The 24,694-nt window shown below is 49.4% G+C and overlaps 1 protein-coding gene and 1 pseudogene across 3 annotated transcripts in view; one reads left to right on the top strand and one right to left on the bottom strand.

Moving 5' to 3' along the window:
- The window catches only part of TRAPPC9 (trafficking protein particle complex subunit 9), a 388,568-nt gene that overhangs the window by 325,592 nt on the left and 38,282 nt on the right, over positions 1-24,694 (bottom strand). For all 3 annotated transcript variants that reach the window (XM_055545646.1, XM_055545647.1, XM_055545645.1), the window contains 4 exons: positions 21,092-21,213; positions 16,589-16,714; positions 10,154-10,370; positions 4,318-4,461 (listed from right to left, as the gene is read on the bottom strand). In XM_055545646.1, coding sequence (XP_055401621.1) covers positions 4,318-4,461; positions 10,154-10,370; positions 16,589-16,714; positions 21,092-21,213 — 609 coding nt within the window. The remainder of the gene's footprint in view (positions 1-4,317; positions 4,462-10,153; positions 10,371-16,588; positions 16,715-21,091; positions 21,214-24,694) is intronic.
- LOC129626543 (protein CEBPZOS-like) lies at positions 1,229-1,468 on the top strand (annotated as a pseudogene).

The following is a 24,694-nucleotide window of genomic DNA, read 5'->3' as shown; positions in this document are numbered from 1 at the left end:
CCCATGGACTATAGCCCACCACGCTCCTCTGTCCATGGAATGCTCCAGGCAAGAATACTGGAATGGGCTGCCATGCCCTTCTCCAGGGGATCTTCCCCACCCAGGGATCGAGCCCAGGTGTCCCCTATTACTGGCAGATTCTTTACTGTCTGAGCCATCTGTAAATCCCACAGCCTGGGTGGGGAGCTTGCCAGGTCAGTGACTGAAATACAGAGGGCGCAAGTGCTCAGTGGTGGCTAAGCACACACCACTCCAGTGAGGACACTCTGAAGGAACGCAAGCTAGTCTTAAGGCATCAAGAAGTGGTGGCCACACTGAGCTGTGGAGGGTGAGCACATGTCAGCCAAAGGGAAGAAGGAAAGCAGGAAGCAGAGAGGCACAAGGGAGAGGAGAAGGACGAGAAACCCAGGTGGACACACCACACTTCCTTCATCCGCTAGTCAATGGGCATCAACGGACGGTTCCCACTCTTTGGCTCCGAGGGATGATGCCACTGTGCCCACTTGTCTCTGTGTAGACGTGTTTCCAAACCTCGGGAGCATGTGCCTAAGAGCAGAACTGCAGGGGCACGAGGCACGACTGCTTATAACCCACTTTCCTCCCCAGAATCCCAGGCAACAGAATCACCTAAACCACTGTGTCCTACATTCCCCAAAAAAGCCCAACGTCCTAATTCCACCAGAACTGGAGAAAGTCCTCCTACCTGAAGCTACTCCTTCTGCTCAGTCTGCGCTGCTGCTGCTGCCGCCGCTAAGTCGCTTCAGTCATGTCCGACTCTGTGCGACCCCAGATATGGCAGCCCACGAAGCTCCCCCGTCCCTGGGATTCTCCAGGCAAGAACACTAGAGTGGGTTGCCATTTCCTTCTCCAATGCATGAAAGTGAAAAGTGAAAGGGAAGTTGCTCAGTCGTGTCCGACTCTTCGCAACCCCATGGACTGCAGCCCACCAGTCTCCTCCGTCCATGGGATTTTCTAGGCAAGAGTACTGGAGTGGGGTGCCATTGCCACTGGCAAACACCAATTTGCTCCTCAAGGTCAAGGTCATCTTTTTCATGCAGCACTACCCAAACCACCCTTCCACCTCTGAAAAGAACTGCCAGTCCTCTGAGATGCTCCTACATCCTTACTTACAGGGACTCCTCTGGGCCGTAACCACAGCACCCTCCCACATCCCATGCTCCTCATGTCAATCCCTGGTCCCAGCACCGCCCAGAGTACGCGCCTTTGGATGACCTATACTGTGGATCCACCGGCCAAGACGATCCTTAAAGGAGTTTTACTAGTTGAACTTGGGTGGATTTTTGGAGCATGTTTTTGTTTAAAAAGAGGAACACAAGCCAGGATTTCAGGCAAACAATGAGCAAGAAATTCCCCTTCATCTTAAAAGTTTATTACAAATGCACTGAACACGCTAACGTACAGAATCAGAGAGCAAGATCGAGAAAAGTGGCTGAACAGCAAAAATTAGGGATCTGACCACCCACTGAGCATTGCCCTATTTCATAGTATCAGGTAAGATTAAAATTTCAAAGCTGACATGGATGGATTTTAGCATATTTAAGGTTAAATGTAAATTCTAACAAAGTCAGAGGTTTTGTCCTTTGGACTGTGAAGAAATTCACAGAATGTTTATTATGTTATAAATGGAGTTCTGTTTATTACTCAAAGTGGTTTTTCTTAAGAAAAAAAAAAAAAACCCTGTAAACTGGAACATACAAACCTTTCGAAACAGAGAAGACAGTAAGACATTTATTTTTTAACATTATATTATTTTCTTTTTCATTATAGTTTATTATAAGATACTGAATATAGTACCCTGTGCTATTTATACGGTAGGACCTGGTTGTTTATCTAGTTCATCGACTTTATCCCCATTTCCTTTCCCTTTTGGTAACCATAGGCTGTTTTCTGTGTCTGAGTCTGTTCGTTTTATAAACAAGTTCATTAACATTCATTACATCTTTAACACAGACATTTAAAATCACATTATCTGAAAATATATTAATTAGAAATACTGTTTGTATCCACCCTCACTTTACCTGAAACAATATTCAAACTCTACATCAATGTCTCTGGTACTATTAGGGACACTTTGGAATAAAATTTGTCATAAAAAAGAAGAACCATTGGCCCCAGAACTCCTCCTATGAGTTCAGGAACACTACCACAGACTGGAGGGGGACCCATGAGGGGCAGGGAGGGGGCAGAACCCCAGATTGTGCCGTCTCTAGCTATAAACACCCAGACAGGTCCACACGCAAGAAGGAGGCCAGTCCTCCGTCCCATATTCCATTTCATCACAGTGATCTTTAGAAATGCTAATTATCAACTCAGTGGATGGTGCCATGCATGATCTAGAAGGTCACCCACTCAATTAAAATATCTACCATTAAAACAGTAACAAACTACACCACAGTTTCTAACATCTGAGTTGTACAAATGAGAAAATGAAGGTTCAGAAAGAGTTTAATTGCTGATCTGAGGTCATGGTAATTAGAGTTCAGCTGACTGCGAAGAACCCGTGGCATTCTGACTTCAGGCCGCGTCTAACACCACTACCCACGGGCCTCAGGAGGTGGCAGTTTGTTCTCCGGGGTCAAATGTCCCGAGCTTCTCTCCCCTGGACCAGCATCTTTAGATCACTGATTAACATGACCTCGAATGGTCAGCAACCTCCTCCTCTCCTGGGGATCTGCGACAAAGGCCGCGCACAGGGGAAGACCGACTGCAGGAAGACGGTCCCCCCAGGACAGGACAGAACGTGAGAAGGCAGCCCAGGGGAAGCACAGACGCAGAGGAGTTTGCTGACAGGAGCGGGGCGGGCAGTGCGGGGGCGAGAACAGAGGCCCACCCGGGCGGAAGATGTGCATCCGGTGTATCTGCGGGGAGACGTCCAGGCGGAGGATAAGGGGCAGGAAGGGAGGGGGTATCAGCTCAGGGAAGGTGCGGGGCCGCATCCCGCGGCTCACGGTCCACTGGCGTGGGAGACCGTCACCCCCGTGGGCACTGTGGGGGCGGGGTACCAAGCGAACCAGGATGAGCGGTAGAGGGGCCAGGCCCAGGGCCGCTCAGAACCCTGAGGCTGAGAGCAGGGCCCGCTCAGCCTGAGTGCTGCGCCGGGCAACGCGTCTTCAGAGCTGCCAGCCCGGGAGGCTCCAGAAGCCGCAGGGGCCCAGTGGCAGGGGAGCATTACCCTTAACAAGCAAAAACATACCCCCGCGAGCAACGGAGAGGCCCACCCGGCCCGCGTCAGCCTCCAAGACCCCAAGGCCCTGCCTCCGCCTCTCCTCCTCCTCCCACTTCAGGGAGGCCACGTGCAGGCGCTCCATACCGCCGAGCCCACCACAGCACAGCAACACACGCCACCCACGGTCAACGCTCAACCAGAGACCACGGATGCCCCGAGGGGCGGCTGTCCACAGGGACCCCTCGGGCCACCTGAAGTCCTAAACGGAAAACGAGAGCTACCCCACACGGAGAAGCACACACACAGCACCGAGCACACTGAGCGCTCTCAGGAGGTGGGAGACACAGCTCCAGGAGCTGAGGGAAGGACACCCACACCCCGCGTGGCCACGGAGCATCCCCACTCTCTGTAAGGAGGCAAGGACACCAGGATGCTGGTGGAGACGAGCAGTAATGAGCCGCCTGAGGCTTCGCTGGGGCCCCTGGGACAGAGGGTGGTACAGTGGCAGACAATGATGACTCCCTGAGGACTGACTCCAGGCAGGACTGACTCCCTGGGGACGGCGACAGGGTGGGATCCGGGCTGGAGATAGATGACTGCACGCGAAACCCAAAACACACGTGACACCCAGGAAGCATGTGAGATGAGAAGATGATGGAGTTTCAGGACTAAGAAGAAAGCTGCCCTGACCTGTGGGCAAAATTACCCACAATCCCCCAGGAGTCTGGAAAGCTGCTGCCCATGAGGGGAGAAGTGACCAGAGGGGCACAGAGGGGCATGGGGCTCCAGGCTGTGTCCCATCTGGGTGCCAGGTACCACATGGTCACTCTGTGAAAACTCACTGAGCAGAGCTCTTATGAATCGTGCGCTTCTCCATGTAAATATTACACTCTGATGTTTACGTTTTATAAGGCGTGGGCAAAGGCAAGGGGAGGCCATGCCAGAGGCCAAGTGCAACGAAAAGAGCAGCAGCGTGGGGCAGTGAGAGGCGCTCAGGGAGGAGCGGGCCCGGAGGACAGGGAGAGCTGGGGACACCGCCCACCCCATCCCGAGCTGGTGCCGATGGGGCCGGCACCAAGACGGCCCCGTCCCCCTCTCCTGGGAAACACCTGGAGTCTGAGCCCACTCACCTTGGTCTGACAAGAAGTCCAGCATAGTCTGCAGCAGGAAGGACAGGTGCCTGACAGAGAGGGCGGGGTTCCCCATTCTCCGGGATGCATATACCAGCTCGTGCAGCAGACGCATCTGGACAGCAGCCCAGCCTCGGTGCGTGCCTGCAAGGGAAGCCAAGGGATGTCAGAGCGGGCCTCGAGGCGCACGGGCCTCGGGGCGCCCGGGCCACAGGGCGGCGCTGGGGCCCCTCGGGAGCCACCGCAAAGACACACAATCTCTAAAACAACCCATTCTGAAATACTTATAATAAGGTTAGGACAAAAGATTATATTTTCAGTGGTATGTATTTGAGTTACAGCATACTTTTTCCCCCAAGAAAATACTAGTATTTGATGAGCCTTCATTAACAACAACCAAACACATAAAATTTAAAAAGCACATTTCTCTAAAGTGTAAAAACAGAAAAGTAGAAAGCTAAATGAGAAAAGAATGGTTACCAACAAACTGTGGCTGCTCCCTCCAAAATAACTTAGTGTATCTGAAATTAGAGGTGGAAGAAATCAGTTACACAGCCATCAAAAAGCATCTCTTTAGGTTCCCAGGATTTAATGTACAGCGAGTCCCTATGCTGTTCACCTGAAACTATCTCGACACTGTCAACTGACTACGCGTGCACGCATGCTCACTCAGTCGTGTCCGACTCTGTGACCCCATGGACTGTAGCCTGCCAGGCTCCTCTGTCCATAGGATTCTCCTGGCAAGAATACTGGAGTGGGTTACCATTTCCTCCTCCAGGGGATCTTCCTGACCCTGGGATCAAACTCATGTCTCCTGCACTGGCAGGCGGATTCTTTACCAGTGAGCCACCTGGGAAACCGGTTAATCTGTTAATGTTTTACATTGTTTCAATGTAAAACAAAAAGTTTAAAAAAAAAACATACAAGATTTCAGAGATAATTATTTGTGTCCCTTTTGGCAACAGTTAGTGCTTTTAAATATTTTCCACCTTAAACTTCTTCATGAATAAGATGTAGGGACAGGAATCACAATCAGTCACCACCCAGCGTTGTGTGTCCAGGGAGCCTGGGGGGCTGGCAGAAAGGCTGGGGGTGAGACTTTAGACTCTAAGCAAAGGATACCCCCTCTCCTAGCCCTACCGGCCTCCCCGCAGGGCTGACTGGCCCCTTCTGTGGATTTCCACCAAATCCTGCACTAGCTTGTCCCACAGGCACTCTCCGGCAGGTACACTGAGTGCCTAAAGCTCGTGTCTTGGTTTCCTTCATCGGTCCGTAACTTCCTTGGGAGCCAGGATGGTGTCGTATTCACCCAGGTACCCCAGTAAGAGGCCTGACACACAGCTGACACTTAACAGGCTCGTGGGTCAAGTTGAAAGCCTGATGAAAGCCTGTTTTTCATACATGCCTACTTAAGGATATAGGCTAAAAGGACATGATTTCTAGGATTTGCTGTAAAAATATTTCGACAAAGAAATATTTAAGAACAAATTCTTAAAAGAAAAAGAAAGGTATGAATAAAGCAGATATGGCCAAATCTAATTATTTTAAAATATGGGTGATGGGCTCATTGTACTATTCTAATTTGTGTATATTTTAATTACTTCATAATTTTTAAGTTGCTGAATAACAATAATTATTGAGATTCTTAGAGCAGAGCAGACCTACCCACACACAAAAACCTTGATATCCTACCACTCCAGTTTACAGAAAACCTTTCAAACAACAACAGGCAAAGGAGAGAAGAACAAGCCCCCTCGGTGTTTCCACGTTACCAGAAGACTACAGGCTAATGCGAAAGAGATTCTGAAAAGGATGAAGAGGCTGAAATCCACGTCACGACTAACCCAGCCTGGATTTATAAATGACCCAACTTAACCCGCCTCTGCAATATGTGAACCGTGAACTTCCTGATGTTCAAGCTGGTTTTAGAAAAGGCAGAGGAACCAGAGATCAAATTGCCAACATCTGCTGGATCATAGAAAAAGCAAGACAGTTCCAGAAAAACATCTATTTCTGCTTTATTGACTATGCCAAAGCCTATGACTGTGTGGATCACAATAAACTGTGGAAAATTCTGAAAGAGATGGGAATACCAGACCACCTGATCTGCCTCTTGAGAAATCTGTATGCAGGTCAGGAAACAACAGTTAGAACTGGGCATGGAACAACAGACTGGTTCCAAATAGGAAAAGGAGTACATCAAGGCTGTATATTGTCACCCTGTTTATTTAACTTATATGCAGAGTACATCATGAGAAACGCTGGACTGGAAGAAACACAAACTGGAATCAAGATTTCCGGGAGAAATATCAATAACCTCAGATATGCAGATGACACCACCCTTATGGCAGAAAGTGAAGAGGAACTCAAAAGCCTCTTGATGAAAGTGAAAGTGGAGAGTGAAAAAGTTGGCTTAAAGCTCAACATTCAGAAAACGAAGATCATGGCATCCGGTCCCATCACTTCATGGCAAATAGATGGGGAAACAGTGGAAACAGTGTCAGACTTTATTTTTCTAGGCTCCAAAATCACTACAGATAGTGACTGCAGCCATGAAATTAAAAGATGCTTACTCCTTGGAAGGAAAGTTATGACCAACCTAGATAGCATACTCAAAAGCAGAGACATTACTTTGCCAACAAAGGTTCGTCTAGTCAAGGCTATGGTTTTTCCTGTGGTCATGTATGGATGTGAGAGTTGGACTGTGAAGAAGGCTGAGCGCTGAAGAATTGATGCTTTTGAACTGTGGTGTTGGAGAAGACTCTTGAGAATTCCTTGGACTGCAAGGAGATCCAACCAGTCCATTCTGAAGGAGATCAGCCCTGGGATTTCTTTGGAAGGAATGATGCTGAAGCTGAAACTCCAGTACTTTGGCCAACTAATGCAAAGAGTTGATTCATTGGAAAAGACTCTGATGCTGGGAGGGATTGGGGGCAGGAGGAGAAGGGGACGACATAGGATGAGGTGGCTGGATGGCATCGCTGACTCGATGGACGTGAGTCTCAGTGAACTCCGGGAGTTGGTGATGGACAGGGAGGCCTGGCGTGCTGCGATTCATGGGGTCGCAAAGAGTCGGACCGGAGAAGGCAATGGCACCCCACTCCAGTACTCTTGCCTGGAAAATCCCATGGATGGAGGAGCCTGGTAGGCTGCAGTCCATGGGGTCTCTAAGAATCGTACACGACTGAGCGACTTCACTTTCACTTTTTCACTTTCATGCATTGGAGAAGGAAATGGCAACCCACTCCAGTGTTCTTGCCTGGAGAATCCCAGGGACGGGGGAGCCTGGTGGGCTGATGTCTATGGGGTCACACAGAGTCATACATGACTGAAATGACTTAGCAGCAGCAAAGAGTCGGACACGACTGAGCGACTGATCTGATCTGATCTGAACCCGCCTCTAGCTCATCATGTCAATAATGGGGCACATAACACTTTGTAGATTTTCTTTTAATAGATAAGGATCCAGTTCCCACCATAGGCAATTATGATAAGAGCATAAATTTTCTTAACACCAAATAGCATACATCATAATTTCTATGCGATTCAAATTGCTCCTATAAAAATCTGAATCTTTTTATCCTTAAGTCAGACTTGCAGCATATGAGCCAGTGATAAAATTTTCAACATTCTTGTATTCAAAAATTTCACCAATGTGAGAGTTTATTACATCAACTGCGGCCTTTTAAGGCAAACTTGTATGCCACTCTCTTTCCTAAGAGTTCCTGGGGAAAATTTAATCCCTCATTCAGGAAAAGGCTAAGCAGAAGGTATGATCAAAAAAATCTTCGTACACAGAAGACAAATAAGATTAAAGTGATAATAAGCAGGCTGATAAGCTGACAAATATACACAGTGCCCTTCTGTGTTCCTATCTCAACTTTCCATAACCAGCCAAGGAAAATCTTCAAGAAACAGAAAAACATTTCAGGTGCTGAGAATAAAGACAATCTCCATTTTATTCACAAGTGTAGGGTGTTAGTAGATTTCCACTTAATTCTCTGAGAAATGTTTAAAGTGGTCCAGAGCAATAGTGAAGATAGGGTTTAAAGTAACTTATTTCTTATTAAAAAAAAAAAATACAGCCAGCTGACTTTTATCACTTTTACTTTATTCAATCTCTTACCTCACCTCCCCAACCTCTTTCACAAAATGATGGCGAATGTCCCCTCCCAAAATATTAATAGAAGGCTGGGTAAAAAGCACCAAATACAGGGAGGTGTGCTTGTTTGCTTCATTTTTCAAAAGAAACATGTTTCGTTCAAGCGATTTAAAAATTAAGATCAAGAAACAAACTCTGCTCAATAGATGGCGACAAGCACACGTCACAGAAGCTGCTCACCAGTTGTGGGCCCTCGGCGCGCGTTTGCGGGGACACCTGCGGGGGGACGCGGGGAGGGGCAGGGTCTCCGTCCGCACGGGCACACACCCTAGGGAGGGAGGTGGGCGCTATACCATTGCCCAGTGTCTTAGTGTACTTACAATTCACGGGAAACGCTGCAAAAGAGGAACAGGAGTCAGTGATGAGGAAAACAGAGGGACTGTGTGTAGGTGTGGGACGACGGGGACACTCAGTGGAGACCTGCAGGATGCCCGGCAGGTGAGGGCAGAGGGGCGAACAGAGGAGGGAGGGCGGGGGGAGCTGGCAGCGGCCCTTGGACCAAGCCCACAGCGGCCGCCGCACGAAGCCCAGGGCGCGCTCACTCCATAGTCAGCCTGCAGGAATGTCCAGGGATCAGAGCAGGAGTCGCTGGAGGGCCCCCGCGCTCTGTACTGAAGTCTCCCACAGGCACACGAAAGGGGTTCCCGGGCCACCAGGACCCACAGCCCCCTCTCAGGATCGCCTTCCTGACTCCACGGGTGAGGGGAGCCCCCGGCACAAAGACCACCAAGCAGGGCCCACCCTGGTCCCCCATCTGTAAGGAGAGGGGAGGAGCCAGATCGGCCTTCTTGGAATCACTTGAGGCTCCTCCATCACACAGGCCCCGTCTCAGCACACACCCACCCCCGGCCCCAGCCCAAGAGGCAACAGGCTCAGAGCCCAGGGCAGCGGGGTCACGCAGAGGGCCAGCCAAGGGGGCCGTCAGCAGGGACAGGCCCCACAGGAAGGTTCTGGCTTCTGGCTGTGGGTCCCTTCAGGCCTCGGGCTCCGAGATGACATTCGGTTCAACGCCACACAGTTCGGGGCTCTGGGAGGCCAAGGACAGTCTGTGACCACAGTGGAAGGAGTTGAAGCAGCCCCGGGGAGGCCAGTCAGGGGCCCACAGTTGGGGGGGGTGACTGCTGGCACCCTGAGATTTCCACTGCCAGAGAGACACGCTGGGCTGAAACCACAGGCTCGTATCAACGCATCCAGAACTCAGAGTCCACCCAAAACTGGCAACCATGAAACATGTGGTCGCAAACCTTAGATTCCACCTCATCTCTTGGGGGAACACAGAGGAAAAAGTAATCAGAGGAAGAGCAGGTGACAGGGCAGGTGAAAAACATCTGTTGTGATTTCTGTTTGGGTGAGATGATGAAAGATCTGGAAGAAAGTGGCACTGGATGAAATCTGACACGGCTGAGTGTCCTCAACACGTGGCACAGTGTCCAGCACAAAGCAAGAACCAAGACACACCTGCTGGCAACTGACCTCCAGTTCTACCCAACCCCTTGCACTTAACATGCCACCAATGGCCAGGACCAAAGCCAGAGGCCAAGTTCAGGTTCAAAATTACCCGACCCACAGTATGAGCCTGACCACCAACATCATCCAACACAGACAAACAGCAGGTCTCCTGCTTAATTTTTCATTCCGCATTAATTGGGGTGAAGTAACTCTCGGCTCCGGTACCTTTGTTGAAGTCCTGTGGGTCCAGCGACAGGCTGTAGCCAGGAAGCGTCTCCAGGAGCAGCTTGTAGCAGGCTCTCCAGCCAGGCTCCGAGATGCTCGGGGCCACGCACTGCATGGCAGCCACGCGCTTGAAGAAGGCGGACTTGCGGTGGAACCCGATCAACTCGTAGAGCTCGGAGAGGATGCTGTAGCGCTGGATCTTCTCCTCCTCGGAGAGCTGAGGCACCAGAAGGAAGGAAAGAGCACGTGAGAGAACCTTCCAGGTGAAAAAGGGAAACAGACAACTTTTCGTAAAACAGGGACCTGATGAAACATGAAGACAAGGGGAAGCCGCATCAGCATGCTGACGTGGTAGGAGGCAGAGGCACGGACACGGCTCCACGCGGAAGTGCCAAGGCCTTCTCTGCACCCCACGTCTCCACGCTCACCCTGTCCTCTTGCTAAGAAGGCCCGAATTCTCTGGGACAAAGGAATCTGCTACTTAGAATGTAAGACGCAGCGAAGGGAAAGAGAAAAAGAAAGGGAAAGACACTGGAATTTGGGCAGGAATTTTAAAACACATAACTTCTCAAAACACAAAATATATAGAACCAGCGAAAAAGAAAATGAAATGTCAATAATAACCACACCAACCTTGGCCCGCACGGCTTACAATAAGTTTTCTTTCATCCGCAACCTAACCTAAGCACCACCTAATGCAGCCACCCTGTGATGGAGTGACGACAGCCTCTGTTTCTTAAGCACGACGACAAGCCAGCAGGGTAACCACTAGGTAACAGCTCAGAACTTTCCACAGTGGTGTGTCTGTGATAGTCTGTGCACACATTTATTTACTTTGGGCCTCATTCTCAAAAAGGATATAAATCAATTTTTTTAAACACAATTTAGCAACAATAATGACAAAAAGACAAAAATGAGGGTGAGGAGAAAATGGGGACTTAATATTTAGATGAAACGAGGGCCAGGTAGCAGGGGTAATTAACAGAGGTGACGGCAGACGCAGCTCAGAGGACCCCAGCAGCTGAAGCAAGAAGAAAGATGGCGAGCTGCAGGAGCCAGAGGGCCTGTGGGGTACACAGCTGCTGTGCGTCCCGCGTGGGAAAGTACGAACCCTCCTTCTTCCATCGAGCACCCTCCCAGACCCCCGGCGGCTCAGGCCTGGTTGTGCTGAACATAGCAAGCACAGCCCTGGGGCACTGGTCTCTGCTTTCCTTTCCCACCAGCCATCTCCCCGTATCGTCACTGCTCCGGCCTGCAAACCGAGGCCTGGGGTTCCAGTGTAAGGATGGAGGCAGCCCGCGCCCCAGCCTGCAGGCAACTCACCCTGCAGGGCCCCCAGTCCTGCCCATTTCTCCAGTGTGTGGACTTCCCTCCGAGACAAGACTCCCTTCTCCTCAGGTCCCCACAAAACTCCTCTCCCCCAAATATGAGGACCTCAAGCCATATTCCTGACTCCTGTTCAACCAGAAATTTCGGCTCCCTCTCTTTTCGCCTTCTCCAACAAAGACCCTGACTTTCCTCCCTCCCCATCCAACCCCTCCTTTCTCTGTGAGGACCGAACACGTCCTGAGGCCAGGCGCCCTGCTGGCTAGGATGGAGCTGTTTCATCTAACCTAAGCTGCATCCTTACACTGGCCCCCTTCTGTCTCAGAAAGCCTTTCCTGAGTTTCCCACCCTCTGATTCTGAGATTAAATCGACAAAGTTCCGAGGTTACCATTATTATGTGCATATCTACTGGGTTTTTGCTAGGTTTCCTTAGCAACAGCCTCATTAAGAAACTGTATCAAGAACTTTAAAGAGGCTATTCTTACATCTGAGCGGAGTAGCCCGCAGAAAATGCAAATGGCTTTGAAGAGAAAATTAACCAGGGACCAAGAGGCCACAGGTTCTAATCAACAGTGTCACGAGCTGAAATGTTCTCAAACGGCTCAGTCGTTCCTGAACATCAGACCTGCAGGAGGTGCCGGGATGAGTGTCACTGGTCTGCAAGCTCCCACGGCTGGAAGGTATTGGGCTTTTCGCTAGTTTTCCAAACAATTCCTTACCACCTCTTTCTCTTGTGGTCACTTAGGTTTCCTACTAATGAAGAAAATTATCGTCAGTCATTGGGTTGTTTGGAAGAAGCTACAGGATGCAGTTCACAGAGCCTGGCCTTGGCAGCCACAGCAAACTAGGTTTGAAGACGACCAGTGGTGGCACTGCCAAGGTCTGCACGCAAACGCCTGGCCTTTATTTCCTCCTAAAAGGGTTCGGGGGCCTCCCTGCTAACTCAGCGCTAAAGAATCCACCTGCCAATGCAGGAGACACGAGTTCGATCCCTGGTCCAGGAAGATCCCACATGCCACAGAGCAACTGAGCCTGTGAGCCACAACTACTGAGCCCCTGCTTTAGAGGCCAGAGTCATAGCTACTAAAGCCTGCTCTGGTAACAGAGGCTTGTCCTTCTGTCTTTGTCTGGTAACAGAACTTGTTTTACTAAGGTTAACACCAGAGCAGCCCCAACTAGAAAGTTCCCCAGCCCTGCAGGGCAAGGTATGCTCTTTTTCTCTGCAGAACTGATGACAGTTTGTGCTCATTTGTTTTCACGTGTATCTATTAGTACCTCTGTCCCCCTATGGACATTGTGCTCGAGCAGCACAGGAACCCTATGGAATATAAATAAAACCTATGGAATATTCTTAGGCTACAAGCCTGGTGCCTGGCCTCCGGTACAGAATGGAGGGAAGGGAAAAGCCAAATGAGCACACTTTACCGAGGCCCCTGCACCCGAAATTATGGTCTGACTTGGGACAAATGACCAAGTCTTCTTTACTCTGAGGCTCCTCTTCCAGAGATAAAAATAAACACACTTAGCACAAGCGGCTACAAGGACTGAAGGAAATAACCAAATTCACAGCCTAGTCAAGAGTCTGCTAGTGGTTCCTCCACAAACAGGAGCGGCCCTTCCTGCTTTGACACGTCACCGGTGGGGCAGACAGTGAGCGCTTCCTAAGCGCCCAGCGGCGTGGGAAGTGCTCTACATGTGTTATAATCCCATTGACAATTCACAGCATATCCAGGAAGAAGTGAATATAGTCATACCCATTATACAGATTCACAAACTGGCTAAAGGAGGCTACCTCCCAGTCCAGGGTCACACGGAGAGGAAACAGCAATTGGAACCTGACTCTGGCTGTAAGGTTCACACTCCTCTCTACCTTTGCCCTAAACACCTGCAGGTGAGACCTACAGGGCTGCTACACAAATCTGTAGCCAGCTCTCAGACTCCAAGCTCGCAGCTCTTTGTTAATGCTAATGCCCATGGACCACTCCCGTAAACAACTGAAGACAAGACAGGTGGATCCATGTTCCTGCTCACAAAGAAGAGGAATCCTGCCTAGAACCCTCCTGGAACATGCAGAAACCTTTCCCAACACCAGCAGACCCAAACAGATTTTCAGTTTTCGCATCTGCATGGGGCTTCTTCAGGCAGAAGGCACCTGCAATAATGCCCTCAGGGTTCTTTTCAGCGTGTCCACATCAGGCAACAGGAGTCGCAGGACTGACCCATCAGGAGGAGACACCTGATCGAGAACCAAAAGCTCACCCTGGTTCAGGAAAACCCAGGCCGCTCCCCTGTGTCACTGTCATTGTGAAGTCTCACCAGAACTCACCACTGCGCTGTCCGCTCATCAGGCAACCACACACGGAGATGAGCCAACTCCAGCAAAGCGGCAAGCCGGGGAGAGCTCCACAGGCCCACGCCCGCCGCAGCGCAGCCGGCCGCTGGCCCTCCGCATGGCTCTGCTGACCCCTAGTGTTCTACGAAGACCAGGCCCATAGAGGAGGGCTGTTCCCAGCAGGTGCAAATTTCTACATGCTGAACAAAAGCACGTTACCTTATAAAACATGCTGTGTTATACCCACCTGTGGGAAGAGCCTCGCCAAAAGCCCAAATGTTCAACATGAATTTGCAAAGGCATCTCTGGTCCACAAGGGCAAGCAAGTCTTAAGACACAAAGTCTGCCAAGTGCTCCCCACAGCCAACCCTCCACCAGCCTGCCTGCGGTTCTGCAGCCTGCTCTCAGTGTCCATTCAAAACCACCCATCCCCTCCTCCACCAGGCACGACAGACGTCCCTCCACCGCCTCCAGCCGCAGTGTGTAAGGGTGGCTGCTGAGCAGCTCTGCACGATGACGCTGGACAGGGTTGGACACAGAGTGTGTGAGCCAAACTGTTCCTTCAGGTCACCATGAGTTTGCCATCCCATCATTTTACAGATGAAAATACAGATACGGAGGGATTCTGCTGTAAGTGCAAAGCCGGGTCCGTGCACAAGCCCACGACCCTGTCCTCCAGCGCGATGCCCCAGCTGGGTCCACACACCCTTAGGGTTCCCTCGTGCCTGCCTGACGAATCCACGCATCTTTACTTTTGCTCATGACCTACGATCAGCCTGCCTTTTAAGCATCTTTTCCACCTACTGTCCTTCAGAAAGAAGGCCGCTGAGGCCACAGAGGGACTTCTGGCTCCCCAAGCTCCAAGCTCGAGCCCGGCCATGCCTTTGCACCTGGCGCCCTGCTCGGGGGCTCTTCAGCCGCTGTGGATGGGTCATTTCCTCTCTTCACCTCGGGAGAGCCCTCATCTTGCCCTCAGCACAGGTCCCAGGACTGCACCCTGAGCTGTCCCACTGGGGCTGCGTGTGCCCAGGGCTGTTCCCTGGACGGCAGCCTCAGAGCCAGGAATCACACCTGCTCATCCCTACAAACGCACTGCCCGTCCCAGGGCTCACACCCCACAGTCACCCAGAAACCGCGGTGAGTGGTCACCCAACCCAGACGTCCATTCATCCGCCGGTGCTGCCGACCGCTGGCTTCCACCCTTCCCCATTAAGCGGTGGGTTTTCGCTTTTCCTGCCCGTCTTTACCAGAAACCTCAACCTTTTCTGAGAAGGCACAGAGAGGCTGAGTAATTCACTCAGGGGGACAAAACCCAGACTCAAGTCCCAGCCATGTGTATTCCCAGTCCCTGTGCTTAACTCTTACACTAAAATATTCAATGTTTTATAGATTGTGGTTATAAACATGTGAGGTATCAAAATACATATGAGCAGAATACATATCAACTCTAAGATGTTCATTAACTCCACGGCTTTGTTTCTATTTTATTTCTATTTAAAAATTAAGAAGCTCTGCAGTCAATATGGCAAAACATTAACGTGCTAAGCCTCTGTGACAGAGGCCTGCCGTTCTCTTACATGTTCAGAATGCAAAATGATGTTGAAGTCCTCTCCCTTCCCTCCCCGACTCCCCTCTCTCTCACCTGAGTCCCTCAGACCCACATGTTTAAGCCTTTTCATTACACACCTGACTCCATCAGCTCGCCCCCAAACTCCCTCTGCAGAGTCTCTTCCCTGAACACAGCATGACCATCACTTACCTGACTAATCAAGCCGGAAACCTGGGCAGTACTTCGTCTGGCCCTCACATAGGTCACTAATTCCTTCCTTTCACCTAAACACATCTTCAATCTGTTGACTTTTTCCCATTGACCTCCCCACCACCACTCCAGTGAAGCCACCTACATCCCCTACATCCCCTCAAGAGCTCCAGGCTGGTCTCCCCCACCACGCTCACCCTGCTCCAGACAAAGGTGGGGGTCCCATCATTCCTGTGCTTTTAAGGCCTTTCTGTTGAAACCCACTGTTGTTAGAATAAACTCCAAGTTCCTCACCTGGCGAGTGTCCACCTTTGCCACGAATGTCGGCACAGTGAGAGCAGATTCTGCCTCCCCCACCTCTAGGCGTGCTCGGAGCACGATGCCAGGCTGAGCGAGACCTGCTCGAGGACAGACACCTGGGTCCTCACCCTAGCCGTGGGCCCCTAAGCAAACTGCTTCACGTTTCCCGTCTTGGCGGCCCTGGCCATAAAAATCCAAAGTGGACTAGAAAGACCATAGATGTTTAGCTGCATTATTGATTTGGGGGTTTTGCATTAGCAATCTGCAACTAAACGTTCTGGTGACTCTATCTCATTAAAAACACACCCAGATCCAGGTCATACGTGTGGGAGGCCTGCGGTGTACAACGAGCGGTATGAAGTCCTTTCACACACTTCATATTTTATAACATGAACAACCCAGACAGGGTCACAACCGCAATCGCGTCAAGTGACCAAAAAAGAGGCCTCAAAGCTTGGCCAAGGCCGCAAAGCTGTTAACAGCAAAGTTCTCTCTCCAATCAAAAAAAAAGTTTTGAAAGAACAAAATTTTGAATTTTGAAAGTAAAAGACCATAATATAAAGAAGTAAAACAGCTCCCTTTATCAGGGTTTCAAGTTCTGACTCCAGGGTCTTGACCACACTGAATCCTAGCACAGCAAAACCAGACAGACTTGCAGTGAAAAAGCTCCAGGAGAACTGCGTTAAGGCCTCCACGCAGAGGCGGACACACACCCACCTGCCGAAGGTTAATGTAAACCGCGTTCTGGAGAAATTCCGACGCTTCCATGCTCCGCTTCTGAATGGCGAGGACACGGACGGCCTTGACACACGCTTCTAACTCAATCACCCCAGCGTTCTTATACTGTAGGGTCAAAAGAGAAGAGAGAGGTTTCTGTCGCGTCGTGCAGGCTGCACCCGGGGACTCGGTGACACTGAGCAGCACCTCCCCAGCGCGAGGACCCGCAGCACAGCCCAGCCAAGTTTGTGCCTGAGAAAAGCTATCCCAACTCCTGGGGGCAAAAGAGGCTGGAGGGATTGAGGGAGCCTATAAATGCACATATACATATGTTAGCATTCCTTCAAGTAATACAACCAACAGTAGCTGGCTATTTTACAGAATTTCAAAACACTATGCACGGAGACTCCACTGCTCGTTTCCGCTTGGCTCCTGTGCTCTTAGGCTCTCTCACAGCTGCGGCTTTGAGGCAGGACCTGTCAGCTCACGTCCTCTGTCGCAGAAGTCCTGGCTCCCTGTGTCACTGTGTCTGTCCGCTCAGCGCGCTGGATATGTGTCTACTTTTCTCCCTGAGTTACTTGTTCCTGCTTCTCAGGCCTTGAGAGGAAGGGCAAGTGAAGACACGTGACCAGAGGAGGCAGACGGACCTCGGCTGCTGCTCAGTAATGGTCCTCCTCCAGCCTCACCTCCAGCTCTTCCGGTTCTGCCTAAGGCGGCACCTGGACAGGAGAGCTGCCCTCGGCCACTGGGACGCTGTGGGGGCCAGGCCCCCTCCTGTGCCCCCCTCTTCCCAAGGCCCAGCGTGACCCCGCCTTGCTCCCTGTCCTTCTACCCTTTTTCTCTCTTTCCTGGCGGTCCTGAGCTGGAGCACTTTTCAAATAAGTTTTCTGAAGACTTCTTACAGCTGGGAAAGAGGCTTCCCGAGGTGAATAAATCCATGTATCCTGGTGCCTGGAGAGAACCCGAGGCCAGGAGACCCCTGTCCACACCCAGAAAGGCATCAAACGTGCCACGGAGTTGGCCACCCCCTCAACGAGTGTCGGCTGAGACCCCTAGGCCTGCCTGGTATAACCGTTCACAAAAATGCAGTCTGCCCACTTATGGATTATCAAGAAGCAGAAACACACAGTAACTCGTGTTCCTTACTAAAATTATTTGTAAAAGGTAGAAAAAGAAATTACTGTGCCAGAAGGAACAGGCCTCCACTACATCCTCGTTTCTAAAACATAACATGCACAGAACCTGTGAAAAGTTACAGGTAATTTACCAAAGACAGCACAAGCAGGAACTGTGCTTACCTAACTATTAATACGGATATAAAAATTATATCAGTTTTATATACCATTTAACAACACAACAGAATCTAACAGGGACTTGTTTCCATTGAAATAAAATTATTTCCTTTCCTACAAAACTCTTAAGAAAACTACTGAAGGGAAAAAAGGTCATCTCAGGGTTTTTTTCACATATTTTGATTATAGTTACATATTTTGAACACTGGTTTCTCAGGAGGCACAATGCTAAAGAATCTGCCTGCCAATGCATGCGATGCAAGAGATGTAGGTTCAATCCCTTAGTTGGGAAGATCCCCTGGAGAAGTAAATGGCAACCCACTCCAGTATTCTTGCCTGGAGAATTCCATGGACAGAGGAGCCTGGGGGGCGGCTACAGCCCATGGGGGCTCAAAGAGTCAGACATGACTGAGCACAACAACAACATTTTAAATATTACCATGAGATTTAAACTGCAGTCATAACAAACAGGACATTTCCTAGAAGTCTGCTCCATACCTGGGCTTACAAGCATCGTCCGGGACATAAGCTCTCTGCTGAGGGGTCATGCCCCTGTTTTTCACTGTTGATTCCCTAGTAACCACCTACCAAGGCACCAACAGTAAGCACAGAACTATGCAACCCACTTGAGTACTCTTGCCTGGAAAATCACAAGGGTGGAGGAGCCTGGTAGGCTGCAGTCCATGGGGTTGTGAAGAGTCGGACACAACTGAGCGACTTCACTTTCACTTTTCACTTTCATGCATTGGAGAAGGAAACGGCAACCCACTTCAGTGTTCTTGCCTGGAGAATCCCAGGGACAGAGGAGCCTGTTGGGCTGCAGTCTATGGGGTCGCACAGAGCAGGACACGACTGAAGCGACTTAGCAGCAGCATCATGCGATCGATACTTTTAGAAATACAGGAGGGAATTATCTCATTCACTTCTAATACAAAACCCTAAAATAAATACTAAGCTTATTTACAGATAAAGGAAATGGGGCCCCCCCAAAAGTACAGTATCTTGCCCCAGGTCACAAAGCTAGCAACTGGTGAAGGCAGGATGTGAACTCAGGTCTGCCTGACTCCAAAACCAAAGTGGAAATCCCCCTGCATCAGAGAAGGCCCAGCACCACAGACTACCACCATCTTGTCCTTTGCACACATTTAAATCAGGGAGCGTTTCTTACTGCTTTGCGACAGCTCTTTGTAAATTGTGGGTGTTAGCTTCGTGTCTGTCATGGACACACATCGCAGATCTTTTTCTTGATGTTGCTTGCATTTTGTTTACGTGGTTTTTCATTTAGGTTGTGGTCAAACCGTTTTTAATATAGTGAATCTTTTCCTGATGGGTTTTCTCTTTGGTACTGTCTTAGAATACTCTCTTACAGAGCTTTCCTGGCAATCTGCTGACACTTTGTAAACAAGACCTAAGACATTATTGGCTGTAAAGTCCTTACTGTTATAGTTTGCCCTCGAGTTCGCTATGTTTGGGGTGTTGTCCAGGCTGTATACAATACTCAGTAATAGAGAATTGGTTAAATGAGTAATTCTCCATCTTTTCATCCCCTGTTGGAGAACAAATTTGGAGAGTAACTTGAAAGCAACCAATGATATGTAAATGTCATATCCAGTGACTGCTAAGTCACTTCAGTCGTGTCCGACTCTGTACGACCCCATAGACGGCAGCCCAACAGGCTCCCCCATCCCTGGGATTCTCCAGGCAAGAACACTGGAGTGGGTTGCCATTTCCTTCTCCAATGCATGAAAGTGAAAAGTGAAAGTGAAGTCGCTCAGTCGTGTCCGACTCTTAGCAACCCCCTGGACTGCAGCCTGCCAGGCTCCTCCATCCATGGGATTTTCCAGGCAAGAGTACTGGAGTGGGGTGCCATTGCCTTCTCCGATCCAGTGACTAAACTTCCAGAAATCTTAACTAAAGGAACACAAGAACACACAAGAACACAAGAATCTATTGGACAAGACTAAGAATGTTCAGTTGAGCATTTTTCCTAAGAGTGAGAAAGTGAGAAAACCTAAGTGTCCATCCACTGGTAACCGGGTAAGTCAGGGTGAGCCGGGAACGCTGAGCGGGAGGCCCTTGTTCCTGCTGCAGGTGTCTTATTCATGACCTTCTCCACAAAAGGAACTGATGCAGAAATGACTACATCCACATACTGGAAGGAGTCTCTGTTTGAAAGGATCAAGCAGGCCTGAAATGGGAGGCTATCTATGATATATGGCTGAGTGCACGAAGCAAGCTGCAGAAGAAATTATATAGTATGGTCTCATTTTTGTAAATAAAACATATATACATACATTTACTATGCATAGGTATAGGCATTTATTTCTCATATACGTGTATATGCACACGTATATTTCACAGGCATAAAGGTCATGAAAGGGATATGTGCTGTGCTCAGTCACTTCAGTCGTGTCTGACTCTGCAACCCCATGGACTGTAACCCGTCAGGCTCCTCTGTCCATCCGATTCTCTAGGGAAGAATACTGGAGTGGGTTGCCATTTCCTTCTCCAGGGGATCTTCCCGACCCAGGGATCAGACCTGAGTCTTATGTCTCCTGCATTGGCAGGTGGGTTCTTTACCACTAGCACCACCTGGAAAGCCCAAATTGTTAATAGTTGCTACTCTTAGGGAATAAGGGGAGGGGAAGTAGGGGACGTTCATTTTTCACTCACTATCACTCTTCTGTACAACCCCAGGCCCTTTTCCAGTATTTCAGTTAAATATATTTAAAATTTAAACTTTTCTTCAGTCCAAAGTAAAAAAAAAAATGGTGTATCCACAAGATGGATTGCTATACAGCTGATTAAAAACCATGTCACAGAAAATTCGATAATGTAGAAACACACATAATATGCCAAATGAAAAATGTACGTCTCCACACAGTAAATAAATACAGAATCTCACCATTTTTATGATACAGATAGTATACCCTGGCAAAAAAGGACAGAAAATAGATATTGAGATGTTATCTTGAATAGTGGGGCTATGGTAGCCTCTTTCCCCCCTTTTCTCAGACACTAAATTAAATATACAGCATTTTCAATCAACAAAAACCATTCTCAGGCATATGGTATTATGCACCCGGGAACAACGCAGGAGTACTTACAGAGACCACTGACTGGAAGGCCCCGTGGCGGCACTGTGCGGTGCGCACCAGGGACCCCTGCCTAAAGCAGCATGGCTACAGAAAGGGCCTGAGGGAGGCATCACCTTGCTGTAGTAGGAGATGGCCTCCTTGTACTTCTCAATGATGTCCTCGGGGCTCAGGCAGTTCTTCGCCCGTCCAATCTCCGTGCTGGTGTCTGCGTTGATGCCGTTGGTAGTGAGCGCACCTGCACACCGAGGGGAAGACAAGAAATAACCTTTCGCTCCTTCCGTCTTGTTGCTTTATTACTTTAAAAGACGGGCACAGATAAGATAAAGCTTGAAAAGTCCTGACTGAAATTTAAATAATGACATCGTTTTTAAAAGTCTTCACCGCTTACACCTTGCCTTCAATAGTCTAAATGGTCAAAGCATTGTATTCCATGGTAATTAACTCAGAATAAAGCCTTCCTCCCTGTTGAAACTTTTTATTAAAGAACATGAAATGCTTTATATAAAAGTAACACGTCTACAATAGCTAGCTCAGTTGTCCTGACGGCAATGCAGTCAGCGTGCACCGTCTCCGAGCACTAAAGCTCTTAATGCTAGCAAGAGGCCACACTGCGCCCTCAAACGGAGATAAACTAGGTGAAAATGTTCCCTGAACTGAGCACCGAAAAGAAAACATAACTTGCAAATACTGACATCCTTTCCGAGGCTGTCCTTTGCTATTTCTGGCCAAGCCCTGTCAATAAGCAGAACCACCTAATTCCCTAGCCGTCACACACACAGGGGGAAGAGTTCTGGGGACATTTCCATTTATAGAATGTAACCAACGACCCAGAGAACTCTGACAAAAAAAGAAAGGTGAAATACTCTTTGATTTCAGAGAACATGCAAAAATTATTCTCCTAAGCCTCAGAGCAGGAAAAGCTGGCTTCTTCTAAGCCCCTTGTTTATTTCACGGACAGCGAGCATCCTGTCTCCCTCGTGTTTCTGCTGGGGTCCTCGGGCACACGCTTGCTATCGATCTCGGAGCTCATGGGGCAAAGGCGTGCGCCTCACACAGCCCGCACCCCTCGCGCAAGCTCATCTCCTCGCCTTGCTGTCTAAACCAGGCCCCGTTTCTCATCAGCTCATCTGGTATTCTGGTATTCTGTAAGCTGCCTCTGATGCTTTTGGGAACAAGATGGAAGAGTAAGCAGATAAAAGGACAGGTGAAAGATGGGCAGACAGAGAGAGAGATTCCAGGAAAAGAATAACAAAGAACATTCCCTATACAGAGGTCCCTTCAACCGGGGGAGAAAGAAGCACAAGAGACGGGAGGAGGCAGGTGGCCTCGGATTTCGTGTTTCTACAGATTTTGTGAAAATCCCAGCAAGAGATGAGAGGGTAGAACTATAAATAATAAGAGGGCATGCACACATGAAAAAATACCTAAAATCTATACTTTCTAAAGAACAGATTCAAATCAGCAAGGCCCAATGACACAACCCTGGGGCCTTGCAGAGTTGAGAAGTCCACCTCCAAAGCCTTGGAGCCCTGAGGGGCCACCGTGGGTGGTCATGATTCCGTCCAGTGAAACCTGTGTCATTCTGCACTTACAAGGAATCAGGACCTGTGTGGGGGTGTCCACGCGCATCCTCTTTTACAAGCCATAGCAAGTCTATGAAGGGGGACTCCTAGTGAGCCCTGTTTCTGCCGGACAGGAAATGGTCCTGGAGAGGCCGAGCTCTCCAGACCACAGAGCCGTCTCTCCAGCGCAGGGTGTGGGCTCGGGCCTGCGTTTCTAGCTGCCGCGCTCAGCCTGCACAGTGTGCTCCTCATGGTCACGGCGCACTGCATTGTGGCGTGGAGTAATATTTCATAGGTGATAGGTCGTCGTCTTCATCTCATCAGCTCTAACCATTTGTCTTTATATTGTCAAATTTGACCCTTTTCCCTTGAAGAAAGGAAGGGGATGAGTGGGGGTCAACATGAGGTGGGTCTTCATTCCTCCTATGGAAACGCACCTCATCAAGAAGCTCCCAACAAGGGAGAAGGAGCAAACAGTCCCCCTATCCTTTAAAAAAAAGGGGGGGAACCACTGATAATGAGGGTTCCCTTAATGATTTAGGGGCTTCCCTGGTAGCTCAGCCGGTAAAGAATCTGCCTGCAATGCAGAAGACCCCGGTTCAATTCCTGGGTCAGGAAAATCCCCTGGAGAAGGGACAGGCTGCCCACTCCAGTACTCTTGGGCTTCCCTGGTGGCTCAGCTGGTAAAGAATCTGCCTGCAAGGCAGGAGACCCCAGTTTGATCCCTGGGTTGGGAAGATCCCCTGGAGAAGAGATAGGCTACCCACTCCAGTATTCGTGCCTGGAGAATTCCATGGACTACATAGGCCATGAAGTTGCAAAGAGTCAGACACAACTGAGAGACTTTTACTTCAACTTTAATGATTTACTGAACTCCAGGAGTGAGGCTGGGGGAAATGGCATACGCAGCAACCAAAAAAATATAATCTGTAGGAACATAAAAAGAACACAGCTCACGGGAGAGCTTAGTGAGGCCGATAATTTAATTTCACTCAATAGAAGAATAACATCCTCTAAAAATACTGGTATCCAATGGGTTTGATCTTTCTTGACACCTATAAGGTTTTGACAGCCCACATGTAACATTATTGTGAACCCGTGAAACACAGAGTCTACAGACAGGAAAAATCAGTGCCACAGGCAGGCTGAGACCCAGGCGACAGCAAAGGAAAGGAGAGGGTGCAGTTAAGAAGGATGGGAAAGTTGGGGGGGAATCATCACAAGGGCTCTCAAGTATCAACCCAACAACTGTTTAATCTTTCAGTCAAGAGGGAGTCACTGTGTTCCTAGGACGGGCAAGAGCATACAGGAGGCCCAAGGTGGAAACTCGACAGACAAAGAGAAGCAGGAACAGAGATTAAAGCAGAGCCTGGCGAAGCAGCAGAGAGAGAAAGGCAAAACCACAGAAACAACAAGGGCCCTAGATCAGGCAGGTACCAGTGTGACGGCGATTCCAGCAACGACCAGCAGGCTGGCACGACATGAGCTCACGTGCATCTGCTCCCTAATGAGGAGACAAGCCCTGCCACGTGGGCACCACCAGCCCTGACCTGCTGGGGAACAGCAGGAAGACAGGGCAGCTGGGAAGTCTGATGTTAACCAGGACAAGTGTGGGATAAACTCCTCCAGCACCAATGACTAGATGGACTTGTCAGTAAACAGCACTGGGACAGCTGGAAGGCCATTGGGGAAAGATAAAACCAGACCCACACTTCACACCAAACACAAGAACAAACTCCAAATGGTCTAGGACCTAAATGCACAACAGAAGAGCATAATAGAAGCTCAAAAAACTTGGGTAAGTTCATCTAAAACCTGAATTAAGGAAAGGCTTTCTAAGCATGCTTCCAGGGGATTATCCCAGCCCAGGCGTCTTCCCAACCCAGGGATCTTTCCAACCCAGGGATGGCACCCAAGTCTCTCACATGGCAGGTGGATTATTTACTGTCTGAGCTACCAGGAAAGCCCAAGAATACTGGAGTGGGTAGTCTATCCCTTCTCCAGGGGATCTTCCCGACCCAGGAACCAAACCACGGTCTCCTGCATTGCAGGCGGATTTTTTACCAGCTGAGCTACCAGGAAAGCCCAAATATGATTCAAATCCAAAGGCAATTTTAAAAATTAATAAACTCAATTACTTAAAAACACAGGGAA

The sequence above is a fragment of the Bubalus kerabau genome, chromosome 14, assembly GCF_029407905.1.
Source record: "Bubalus kerabau isolate K-KA32 ecotype Philippines breed swamp buffalo chromosome 14, PCC_UOA_SB_1v2, whole genome shotgun sequence".
Lineage (NCBI taxonomy): Eukaryota > Metazoa > Chordata > Mammalia > Artiodactyla > Bovidae > Bubalus > Bubalus kerabau.
The sequence above is the reverse complement of the archived record's forward strand: the minus strand, read 5'-3'. Positions and strand labels throughout refer to the sequence as shown.